This window comes from Verticillium nonalfalfae, assembly GCF_003724135.2.
Source record: "Verticillium nonalfalfae strain VnAa140/NRRL 66861 chromosome Unknown scaffold_159, whole genome shotgun sequence".
NCBI classification, from domain to species: domain Eukaryota; kingdom Fungi; phylum Ascomycota; class Sordariomycetes; order Glomerellales; family Plectosphaerellaceae; genus Verticillium; species Verticillium nonalfalfae.
In genome coordinates this window covers 41,064-52,077 of record NW_021167384.1, presented here as the reverse complement: position 1 = coordinate 52,077, position 11,014 = coordinate 41,064, and the positions used below count along the sequence as shown (strand labels likewise).

Below are 11,014 nucleotides of genomic sequence, written 5' to 3'. Positions count from 1 at the left end.
GCCGTCTCCTCACAACAGCGTACAATTTCGCACAACGATCGCACCAGCAAGGGGTCGATGTTCTCAAGCTTGGAATCCTCACCCGCCAAAAGTAAGGTTTCGTCTTCGGCACCCTCATCAGGACTTACACGCAGCGTCGTCACGAGCCGGCCTATGCATCGAGCCAACCCGACTTGAATTTCTTTCATAGGCCGACTATCCATGGATGTCGATTGCGTCGAAAGCGGTAAACGAGAGCCACGAAGCGTATCCAGAATGCTCGACTTCTTGCGAAGTCGTTGGGCTTGTGGTGAATGGGGAGAAGGTGGCGTGGCAGCATCTTGTAGCCCGAGAAGATGCGCCGCCTTCTTCGGAATGTCATTTGAGTTCGAATCCCTACTCTTCAAAGACTCGATCGATTGGCGCTCATGATTTGGAGTCGAAGGCATTCGGTCCACGCGGTTTGAGTGCTTGGTATTCGAGCGGGGTACCAGACCAGATACGTAGCTATATGCGACCAAGTGGGCGTACAATGCGTCCAGCAGATAATCAGAGCCATCAGGGAAAATGTTGCGAAGCCGTGACCATGGTGGCTGTGGTGACGGACACGCCGTCGTTGCTGAAGATTCGGTGCACGTGTTGAGCTCCGTGGAATGCCGTTGTGAAAGCGAATCACGTTTCAACGAGGAGACACTCCGTCGCTGACCCAGGACATTCGACCATTTCCACCTCTTTGGTGACGGGGGCGGAGTGTGTAGGCTGGCTGGTTCATTGGCCGGGTGCTTCACCTTCTTTGCATAGCTGCGAATGGTCTCGGTAGACAGGCTCGAACACAGCAACATCGTTTCTGGGAAGCAAGCGAGGGAGACCCGTAACGTCTCGACCACATCTGGCGGCAGTGGCATGCGGTGGCCCTCTTCCAGCTGTGAAGCGTCCAGTGAGCTGTCGAGCCAGGATTGCACTTCATCCAGCGGTGGAGTTGGCAGCGTGTGGGATTGCCGTTTCGAGGCATGAACTGTTCTTCGTCTTTCGGCGGAGGAGACGTGCTGCTGGTCTACATATCGGAACCACGGTTCTATGTCGTCGTTGAGGTCATCAAGAGCTGGGTTCGTCGCCTCTGCTTCGGCCGATCCGCGACCTTGATGAGGGACACCTGAGGCAGGCGCCTCGAATGAGGCTTGGCAAGACAAGTCAGGCGTCGCCAGAAAGCTCAAGTTCTTTAAATTGGCTGTTGTGTCGGCATAGAGCGAAGATCTCCGCTGCGGTATGGACATCTCAACATGATTGAGCGAACGGCGTCGCTCAGCATGGGTCGATGGAACTACCTGCATTTGCAAGCTCCATGTTCGGGTGCTAGATCTAGGAAAGCTCTCAAATGGGCTCGGAGCAGCTCGTAGCGCAGCGTTCGCTGTTGCCGCCCGTACAGGACTGCCGCCTCGATGACTCTCGTCAACGTCTGAAGATGGTCGCAGGCGCCTTGGCACAGTGACCCCATCGATGCTCGCGCCATCGTCCTCCGCAGTCACGTCGGGCTCCAAGTCTATCCAGCTGGCGTCGGTGTTGTGGCCAAGCGACGAGAGGCGTTTGTGGGAAGCCACAGAGTTTCGACCACCCGTGACAGACGTGGCAGCGGTAATTACTGACAGTTGCCTTGAGGATGCAGGCTCGACTTCGCTGAATGAAGGGCCGCTCGAGATGGATTCGGAGTCTGATAGTTCATGCTGCGTTGCCCGGAACTGCGTCTTCTCTTCCGTCTTCGGTTCAGCCGACTGGAATCGTACCGCAGAGTGCTGTTGCGGGGCAGCGCTGGACAGGGCCACCGAGGACTGCCATTGCCCTTCATCGGATCCAAGGGCAGGGGAGGGGGCGCCGGCGGACAGGTTCTTGGCGGTGAAGATCAGGTTTGAGAACTCGAGGTCGTTTGCTAGCAACTCGGGAAAGTTACAAGCGTCCATGTTGAGTTCGCCGTCGACGTCGAGGTGGGCCATGCCGCCACGTAAGAAGAGTGGTTGGGCCTGGGCCGAAAAGGTGTAACAGTTGGTATGCAATGCCAATGGCAGGAGGTTTTTCATGCTCCGGACGGACCGCCTGCGCGGGATGGTAGGGGATGAATCTCTTTTAAATCGGGGAGAGGATAGTGCTCGTCGCCGTGCCATATTTGCAAGGGCATCGGCCGAGCGTGGGGCTTGGGCAGGGGAGCTGCTTGCTGCGACGTCTAGAGCGAACATGGGGTGCAGGCCACATGGGTTGATGACGGTGCCACTGGACAAGAGATGTGAAAGCAAAAGAGCAGCAAGCCAGGGCTGGCGACGACAGGCTGTGACCTGTGTATTATACGGAGGGCAGCTGGCCGGGGTCAAGTCTACGCCACGAGGACGATAACATGAAGGCGCACGAGGGGACGAGGGATGAGGAAGACGGGCTTGCGGTGGAGCGCAGAGCGGAGGCAAAAATGTCGGGAGACTGGGACGAGACTGAGCTTGTGCAAGGAAAGCCGCGTCTGCAGTGATACCACACGGATTTCTTTCGGACGCACTCGACGAAAAAGAACTGTTGATGCCTAGGGCGAGACATGATCCCCCCTCGTCAAGAGAAGAGTGGGTGGGTGGATGGTGTGGTCCTCTTGCTCCCCTTGCCGACTCAGAGTATCCTCACAGCTGATGCTGTGTGTACCTGGTGGCCCTTCAAGACAGAGATTCGTAGACAGACACAAGGCAACTCCAGTTTCTCGAGGGTTGCCGCTCCGCCACTCCACCAGAGCCGAAGGTCAAGGGGGTCGAAGTGGAGAGCTTCCGATGGCGAGACAAGGGTGATCCTGACACCCTGGTCAGGGGAGATGGAGCGCTGACTTCGAAAACCCCAACTGCGGACGCTCGGATCAAGATATGAGAGAATAGAAGAAGAAAAAATAGGGTCCGTGATCAGGGTGTCGACCCTCCAAGAAGCCAAGACTCGAGTCCAGCTTGGTGCCCTCCGCTTCAAACTCAAAAGAAGTCGAGATTAGCGCATTCTCAGTCGCAAGTGCCCTGCGCAGAAGAGGAGTATGTCATGGATGTCACCAATGATGGAATCAGATCGTGGGTAACACTCGGCTGTTGAGGTCCCTCTGACACATGCGACGCGGTGGGCAAGCGGCTAGGCGGGCAAGAGGGATAAAACCGCTGAACGAGCGGAGCCATACGGCATGTCAGAGAGGGTACCTCATGCGGCTGCCGTGGTGGTTTTCCTGAATGAGAGCTGTCTAACTCGAAGAAATTAAGAGGCGAGGCAAAAGGGAGAGAGGCTTGGTGATTACGGGTAGGTGGCCCAACACTAGTGTGAAGGGAGGTGCTTGCCGAGCGCTCGACCTTCGGGAGAGACCAGTAGTGTATCTCTGACGTCCCGTCCCGATTCTAGTCGAACGGTTGGTCGCACGGTCGCACATTCATAAGAAGTACGCGAACGCCGCGCTTGCTCGCCACTGGCTGTTCGCAAGTAGATGAGTAGGGCGCTCGTGTCCTTGTCGTGTTGGAAATGATGCATAGGTTTCGGCGGGTAGCGGCAGAGGTTTGACAGAGTCGGCTGTCTATGGTGTTGAACTTGGCTCCCCCCTTTGAAGACCCTTGCGGACAATCCACCCAATTGCCTGTCATACTTTTGCTAGATCGCTCAGCGGATCGGCCGCATCCTATCCATTGGGTGCTGCCGTGCATTACCATGCCGGAGGTGGGCTGGATGACGGGGACAATTAGCCCAGACGTAGCATATGCAAACCCCCCATTCGTGGCTGCGGACAGGGGTACTCGGTTACTTGGGCAAAGACGGGGAGGGGTTTAGGTGCAGCGAGACGATCCACGCCAGGCACAACGCTATCGGGGAGAGTCGTTGTCGGAGCTGGCGGCAGGCCGTTGGTAACTGGTCGAGTCATGAAGCAAACGTTAGTTGCTTTGCTTGCTTGTCTCGGTGGTAATTGCGGAGGATTGTCGTCACTATCATCGTCGTTCGGTTGTCTGCTCACATCCAGGTGCCTGTGTTGCGGACTCTCTCTCCCCCTCTCTCGGCTGACCAGCTTCACCTGTAACGAGACGCATAGAGAAGATGCCACGAGGCTTCGGCATAGGCGAAAACAAAGCCCTACAAGGCCCCCAGAAGTGGCTGCAGATGACAGTGGCGGCGGTGGCCCAGAGTAGTCGAATCACCCAAGACAATAGCTGTCATGCTAGGAATACGCAAGATCGCGACATGGATGATGTCTTGAAAGAAAAAGGAATAGATGATCTATCTGCTGGCCGCAGGGAGACGTGGCCCCAGGTGCTGCTAGTGCTTGCAGGTGAGTGTGACCATGACCCCAAGCCTTCAAAAGAAAGCGTCGATTGATGGTGTCGATTGTCGGACGATGGCTGCATTGGAGCATTGGATGAGGGCGATGCAGGTGCGAAGGGAGCTTGGGCCAAGCGGCGTGGCAGGCAGCCACTACAGAGGACAGCGCCGTGGTCGCTTCCAGTTGTGGTGTTGAAAGGCAAGCCACAGGCTGAAGGCCCCACTTGGCCGAATGCTCCTGCTGCAACCCCCAATCCCCCATCACCTCCGTCGGCAGATAGTGCGCAGCACCAAGGCCAGCCGGCGCCGGCTGCAAAAGAAAAACCTCTATTTTTCCATCACCACCTTGTCGACGCTTGTCGTCTCAACATCAAGCCGGCTCACCCAAGAACGCCTTCAGTCTATGCAAATCGGGCCATGCTCAGCGTTGAATAGACCGGTCCGGAACGAAGCAGCCGCCGTCAGCTTCTATCCCCTCGTTGCGATCCATCGTACTCTGGGCATAGCGTGGTAGTGGCATTCCGCCACGGCATCCAACAGCACTTTCACCTCCACTCAGCTCCGGCAACTCTGAAGCCTGACCCAGATCCAGACTTGGTCTCGATCTCATCTCCTCGCCTAACACACTAAGGGACATCTACTCGGACCAACGTATCCCCGTCATGCTGTCTGAGGAATTCTTCTCCGCCGTTTGCGGCCCCCCTATCGCCGCCAATACGGCCATCTCAAAAGATGTCGGCATTCACTGTCACACTCTGACGCCGAGCTATGCTGTCAAGTCCAACTACAAAAAAAGCGCTGCTCCGACGAATTGCTTGGCCATCAGCCCGTCCCACGTGTTTGCCGCTCAAAACGAAAAGTCCCAGATCCATGTGTACTCCAAGGCGCGTGGCACCCAGGAGGTGACCGTCACCTTGGGTGAACGCATCAGGAGCTTGACCCTGATCGGCGATGTCCTTGCAGTTGGCACAGTCGACGGAAGCCTCATGCTGTGGGAGGTGCGTGCCCATTTCTTTTTTTTTTCGTCCCTCCTGCATTGTTTCCTTTCCTCCCTTTCATATCCTTCTTCTCGCAAACGATAGGCTGACGAGCACGCAGACATGTACTGGGCGTCTGGTTACGACACCGCCATGCCACGTCCAGCCCGTCACCTGCGTGGCCGCCACTTCTCACCACGTTGTCACAGCGTCTGAGGACTCCAATATCCACGTGTGGACCTTGTCCCGCCTCCTCGAGCTCAACGCCACCACAGAGCTGGAACCCGACTTGACCTTGTCAAATCACAGGGGCGCCATCACCTCGCTCGTCGTCAGCCAGAGCGTGAATCCCGAAACCAGCCTCTGCGTCTCAGCCAGTAAGGACAAGACCTGCATCATCTGGAATTACCAGACCGGTGAGCCCTTACGGACCTTGCTGTTCCCCAGCGTCCCTCTCTGCGTCGCCCTCGATCCCTGCTCGCGCGCCGTCCTCGTCTCGTGTGAGGACGGCTCACTCTACCTCGTCGAGCTTTTTGGTGCCAAGCCTCTGGTCGGCCAGCACAGCGCCGAAGTCTCCTCGACCGCCGTCCAAGTCACTTCTCCGCTTGGTGTCGCCGACGCCGAGTGCGGCCCAGCTTCGTGCCTGGCTATCAGTCACGACGGCACGGCCGTCCTTACCGGCCATACCAAGGGCAAGATTCTTCAGTGGCAGCTCACCGACAATGGCCACCCGACAGAACTGACGGACCTCAACGCCTCCGTTACGAACCTCGTGTTCCCACCTCTTACGCAGGCGACCCAGACGACAAGGCCCGTCACAGTCATCAAACCCAGCCTTGCCGAGAGGCAGTATACCTTTACGGCCCAGCTCGAGGCTGATCTGGCACCGCCCAGCAGATTCCAGAATATGCTCAACAGCGCAGGGTTCCCGGATGACGTTCTGGAGAAGGCTATTCTGTCCTTTACAGAACTACCGGCAACGCAGTCTGGCAACAGTGCTGAGGCGCAGACGCAGATTGATGAGCTGAAAGAGATTATCGAAGGTCAGAAGGCGCTGCATAAGGCCACACTGCAGAAGCTGGCTGATGCCAAATCTTCAAAATGAGGCCTCACTCCATTTTTTCCCTGGGCGTATATGATGGAGAAGGAAGAATGGCTTGACGGACGGATCATCCAGCCTCGCAGGAAGGTCTGCTAGACCTGCAGCATCGTGAGCACCGACAGCGCACACGACTGCTGGGCTTGGCCGGTAGCCGGGCCATAAGGTCACCTCTCGGAGCATATCCTGTAGACGTAGAGTCAAGAAGCCTCACGAGATCAGAGATAGGACTTGACGAATCTTGTCCGCGCAAGGGACGGCAGCTTAGGAAGGCTTGGACGACCTGCTGAAGGCTCCTGTTTTTTGGTTTCCGCTACACAAAAGCGCAGCATATCAGGGTACGGATTTGGGCGGTCGATTTTTAAGAAGATAATAGGAAAGAATAAAGAGTTCAACGAATGAAGAGCACGTAGAGTGTGACACTGTTCTACTGCCCGTCATGGCAAGAAAGTGAGGTGTCATCGCCAGAGACATGTCGATATGCTGAGTCATCCAAAGTCCGAACCCCCCCCCCCAAACCGCATAATGCCGAAGACGCTGAAAAGTGTTGCATCATACCCCGGGAATCCTCCAGCGAAATAATCCCCAGCACCTCCACCGTTGACCACCGACCACGCCTCTCCCCCCCCTTCGATCGTCCGTCCGCCACAAAACATCTACCTCCGATCCTTCAATCCACCAGTGCAGCACAGCATCACGCACCATGGCGACAGCGATCCAGGTGCTCAAGGGCGACGCGCCGCAGCAGGCTCGCTCCCTGGTACGTCCCGCCCAAACCACCCTGCGCCCGCCCGCGGCGCCTGCCTCAGCGCAGGGACAGAGAAGGACTTTTGTTGTACTGACGAGAGGTCCCAACATTGCAGTACCGCCAGCTCCTGCGACAGGGCGAGCAGTTTGCGGCCTACAACTTCCGGGACTACGCGAAAAGGCGAACGAGGGATGCGTTCAGGGAGCACCAGCACGTCCAGGATTCGCGGGAGGTGCAGGAGCTGATCCAGAAGGGCCTCAAGGAGCTGCAGGTGATGAAGGTTCGTGCCTTGACCCCTTGTCTTTCTTGGAGGCGGGCCATGCCGTACGCAGAGGGTCGTGGAACTGACCAAGGGCTGTAGCGTCAAACGCTGGTCAGCCAGTTCTTCCAGATGGACCGATTAGTTGTCGAGGGCGGCGTTGCTGTAAGTTTTCCGGTGATGCGTTTCCGATCATCCAGAATCTGCTCCATGCTAACTTTTTGGAAGGGCAAGGAGAAGGGCGACCACAGCGAGATTGTGAGGCAAAAGGAGCAGGGGTACGTCGTTTTCTTCTCGCATTCTCGAGCAGTTACTGATGTGATACAGTTACGATTAAGTCATCCCCACGGGGAAGCTGGCAATCGACCCTGTGTCTTGCACGACAAGAGATCATCAGGCAGGGAGGACCGCTGGACTTTGTACAATATGATCGGGGATGGAACGAAACTGTACACCAAAACACAAATGACTGGGCTGGGAGGGGAGGCAGCAGGGGACGCTGCATGCGCTGCGGGAGAGCTGACTTGGCTATGCTTTGGAAGCCGGATAGAGGACAGACGCCCCTCTGAGCACATAGATTCTCACAATGGAGTTTGCCTGGGCGACACTTTCTGCCGTCCACGCCACCCTTTAGCGTTACCTACGGTACGATGTGATTGCGAAGACACGGGCTTTGTCGACGGAAGTGCTACATCTACGGTCAGACAACTTTGGAAACCCATCCGTTGATAAACAAGAACAGACTGGGTTCATTCGATGCATTCATCCTCTACATCACCAAGTTTCCTTCCGCAGCATCTCTCTCCACTGGCCGATCATCAGAAGTCGGACCTCTGGGGATGGTGGTTGCTGAGTCATCTGGCGAGTGGGAGACTCGAGGTGGTCCGAGTGCCTTTTCAGATCGCGACTCTTGTCAACGCTCGTGCCTCGCCTGTTTGCATCCAAGGATCGCGTATCTGATCAGCTCGCGGCGCATCAATTGGCACCACCAGCGAGCAAATCGTCAACTCTGGGCTTTCGCTTCGGGCGCATTGGGCCCTGTCATTTCAGCACTCGTACAGAATAGACGGCATCTGTAGTCACGCATCGCACGCGTAGCGCCGCTTCTCAGCCTCGCATTGTTTCCACTTGCTGCAGTGCGCATTTGACGACATCTCGCTCCCTGACGGTCAATCCAAGCATCGGCATTTGCACCAGTCAGCAGCGGCCTACTTTTCGAAGAACAGGAAAAAATGGCGCCAGGTGTATGTCCCTCTCATCCCCATCCTCCCATCTTGGTGTGCACTGGCAGCAGGCTAAACCTTGTTGCTTCCTTCAGACTCGACGCGCGAATCGCGGCGGCTACGTCGAACACGACGACTTTGAAGGCCTACCCGTTCGGCAATGGCGCCAGGAAACCGTCAACGTCGCCCCGCCCCCGCCCCCGGAGACGACACGCAAGAATGACATTTGGTCGCGCGAGCTTCTCTGGGGCATGCCCCGGGACGCCGGCCTCCTGCCGCAGCACAGCCAAGACCTGCTGCGCGCTGCGCGCTCCGGTCGCCTCTACAAGCGGCCGGCGCCCGTCGAAGAAGAGGAGGTCGATCCCGAGGCCCCTGTCGAGAAGCCCGAGAAGAAGGAGGAGGAGGAGGAGGCCGTCAAGGGCTTCCACATCAAGATCTGGAGGCAGGTCCACCGCAACGCCGAGGGCGCCACCGTCTCCCATCTCGCCAAGCGGAGGAAAGGCACCGTTACCATTGCATCCAAGACAGTCACCGCGCCTGCCGTGGGCGCGACCGTCACCAAGGCCACGGTTCGCAAGGTCGACGCCGCCGGCAACGCGTACACCCAGGAAATCACCCTCCAGGATGGCCAGCAGGTCGAGGGCGAAATCATCTCCACTACGGTTGTGCCCGCTGCCGTTGCCGCACCGCAGGCCCAGGCCACGCCTCCGCGCAACCGTCGACCGCCACCGCCAAAGAAGAATAAGAAACTCGGAGGCCCTGGCCGCGGGCGCAAGAAGAAGATGCTGCCGCTGCCGGCACCAGTACCCGGCCAAGAGGGAGCCGTGGGCGCGACTGTTCCCACGCCGGCAGTCCCGGGTGTCGAGGGCGCAACGGTATGTATCCTGGAGAACCCTTTCCATGTCACGAAAGCTAACAGAAAATGCAGACACCTCAACAGGACCAGCGCGAAGGTTCCAACAATGCAGACAGCGAGATGGCTGATAACGATAATGACGACGACGAAGGGGATGATGATGGAGAGGATGGCGAGGACGGCGAGGACGGCGAGGACCAGGACCAGGAAATGACCGACGCATCCCCCTCGGCGCCTCCCGCGTCAGCCGATACTACCATGGACATGGGCGATGCTGAGTCGCCATCTACGAGCCGCCAACTGCCGCCGCCCAGCCAGCTCTTGGCGCCGCCCCTCAACCTGTCGCTGTCGACGTCTCCCAAGCTCGAAGGAAGCCCGCTGAAGAACGTTGTCATGCCATCTCCAACAGTGGCCTCACCTCAGGCGACGTCGCCACCGGCGGAGAAGCCTGAGCCGGTAGAAATGACAGCCTCTGAGCCAGAGAGGCCCAAGGTTCCCGAAGACGCCAAGGAAGCAGCTGAAAAAGTGTCGGAAGATGTTGCCACCCAAGACACACAAGCGAGCGCGCCGGAAACCAAGGCAGAAACAACATGTGAGCCTGCTAAGGAGGCTACGCCGGTTTCCACGTCAGAGCCCGCTGTCGAGCCTTCTCCAGAAAAGCCAACAGCACCCGCGCCAGAAATTGCGCCAGAACCCGCGCCAGAGCCCGCACCAGAGCCCGTGCCAGAGTCTGTGCCCGAGCCCGCATCACAGCCTGTAAATGAAACATCGCCCGAAGCTGGTGCAGACAACGAGAAGGAAGCAACCTCCGGATCGACCAAGTCCCCTTCTGAAGATGCTTTGGTTGCATCTCAGGCGCCGGTCGAGGGCCAGGCTGAGGTGGAGATGACACAGGCATCCACTTTCATCCCACCGCCAGAACGTGTGGGAGATATTGTATCTCCGGAACTGAGTCCTGATGTACCCATGCAAGACGCGGAGGACGCAGACGAGGCTGTGACACGGCCGGTCACAGAGGTTGCAGAGCCAGCCTCAGTAGCCAAGCCAACGGAAGTCGTAACCACCGAGGTGACCATTACCGAGAGTGTTACAGAACCCGTGGTGGACGAAGTAACCGACGTCAAGCCCGTAGAGCAAGTCACGCCAGTCGAAGAAGTGGCTGAGACGAAGGACGAGGGCGCAAGTGCCGAGGCGCCCAAGCTGGAAGAAGTTCCCGCGACAGAGTCTCTCGAACCCGTTGCGGAGCCAACTCCGGTAGCCGAATTAATTGCCCAACCAGTCGTGGTCGAATTGACTCCTCCCGCAGCAGCTGTGAGAAGCCCGACACCACATGCGCCTGCGGCACCTAAGCAGCCCTCACCCGAGGACGACGGCCCAGATCTGTTAGCCGGACTGGAGACGGCATTGGATCGCCAAGCCGAGGCCCAGAAAGCGCCGGAGCCCGCCGTTGTCGAAGCTGCCTCTGCACCGACAGAAGAGAAAGAGGTACAGCCGGAACCCGCGAGCGAGGATACTGCGAATGCGGAACCCGCCGTCTCGGCGCCAGAGGAGAAGTCCCAAGATCCCTAGAGGGG

At 57.9% G+C, this 11,014-nt stretch overlaps 4 protein-coding genes across 4 annotated transcripts; 3 read left to right on the top strand and 1 right to left on the bottom strand.

The window, feature by feature from the left end:
• Positions 1–1,332: 1,332 nt before the first annotated feature.
• On the bottom strand, positions 1,333–2,364 carry D7B24_002406 (uncharacterized protein; the record flags this gene model as incomplete). The annotated part of the gene is made up of 3 exons (XM_028636615.1): positions 1,333–1,338; positions 1,404–2,241; positions 2,357–2,364. The coding sequence occupies 3 exons, from the start codon at positions 2,362–2,364 to the stop codon at positions 1,333–1,335; spliced, it is 852 nt and encodes a 283-aa protein (XP_028491222.1).
• A 1,520-nt stretch (positions 2,365–3,884) lies between these two features.
• Positions 3,885–6,360, top strand: D7B24_002405 (uncharacterized protein; the record flags this gene model as incomplete). The annotated part of the gene is made up of 3 exons (XM_028636614.1): positions 3,885–3,895; positions 4,865–5,276; positions 5,377–6,360. 3 exons carry the CDS (start codon positions 3,885–3,887, stop codon positions 6,358–6,360), a joined length of 1,407 nt encoding a protein of 468 aa, XP_028491221.1.
• A 697-nt stretch (positions 6,361–7,057) lies between these two features.
• On the top strand, positions 7,058–7,698 carry D7B24_002404 (uncharacterized protein; the record flags this gene model as incomplete). Its single annotated transcript, XM_028636613.1, has 5 exons — positions 7,058–7,114; positions 7,218–7,382; positions 7,464–7,526; positions 7,590–7,639; positions 7,689–7,698. The coding sequence occupies 5 exons, from the start codon at positions 7,058–7,060 to the stop codon at positions 7,696–7,698; spliced, it is 345 nt and encodes a 114-aa protein (XP_028491220.1).
• Positions 7,699–8,593: 895 nt separating this feature from the next.
• Positions 8,594–11,009, top strand: D7B24_002403 (uncharacterized protein; the record flags this gene model as incomplete). The annotated part of the gene is made up of 3 exons (XM_028636612.1): positions 8,594–8,605; positions 8,680–9,459; positions 9,525–11,009. The coding sequence occupies 3 exons, from the start codon at positions 8,594–8,596 to the stop codon at positions 11,007–11,009; spliced, it is 2,277 nt and encodes a 758-aa protein (XP_028491219.1).
• Positions 11,010–11,014: the final 5 nt, after the last annotated feature.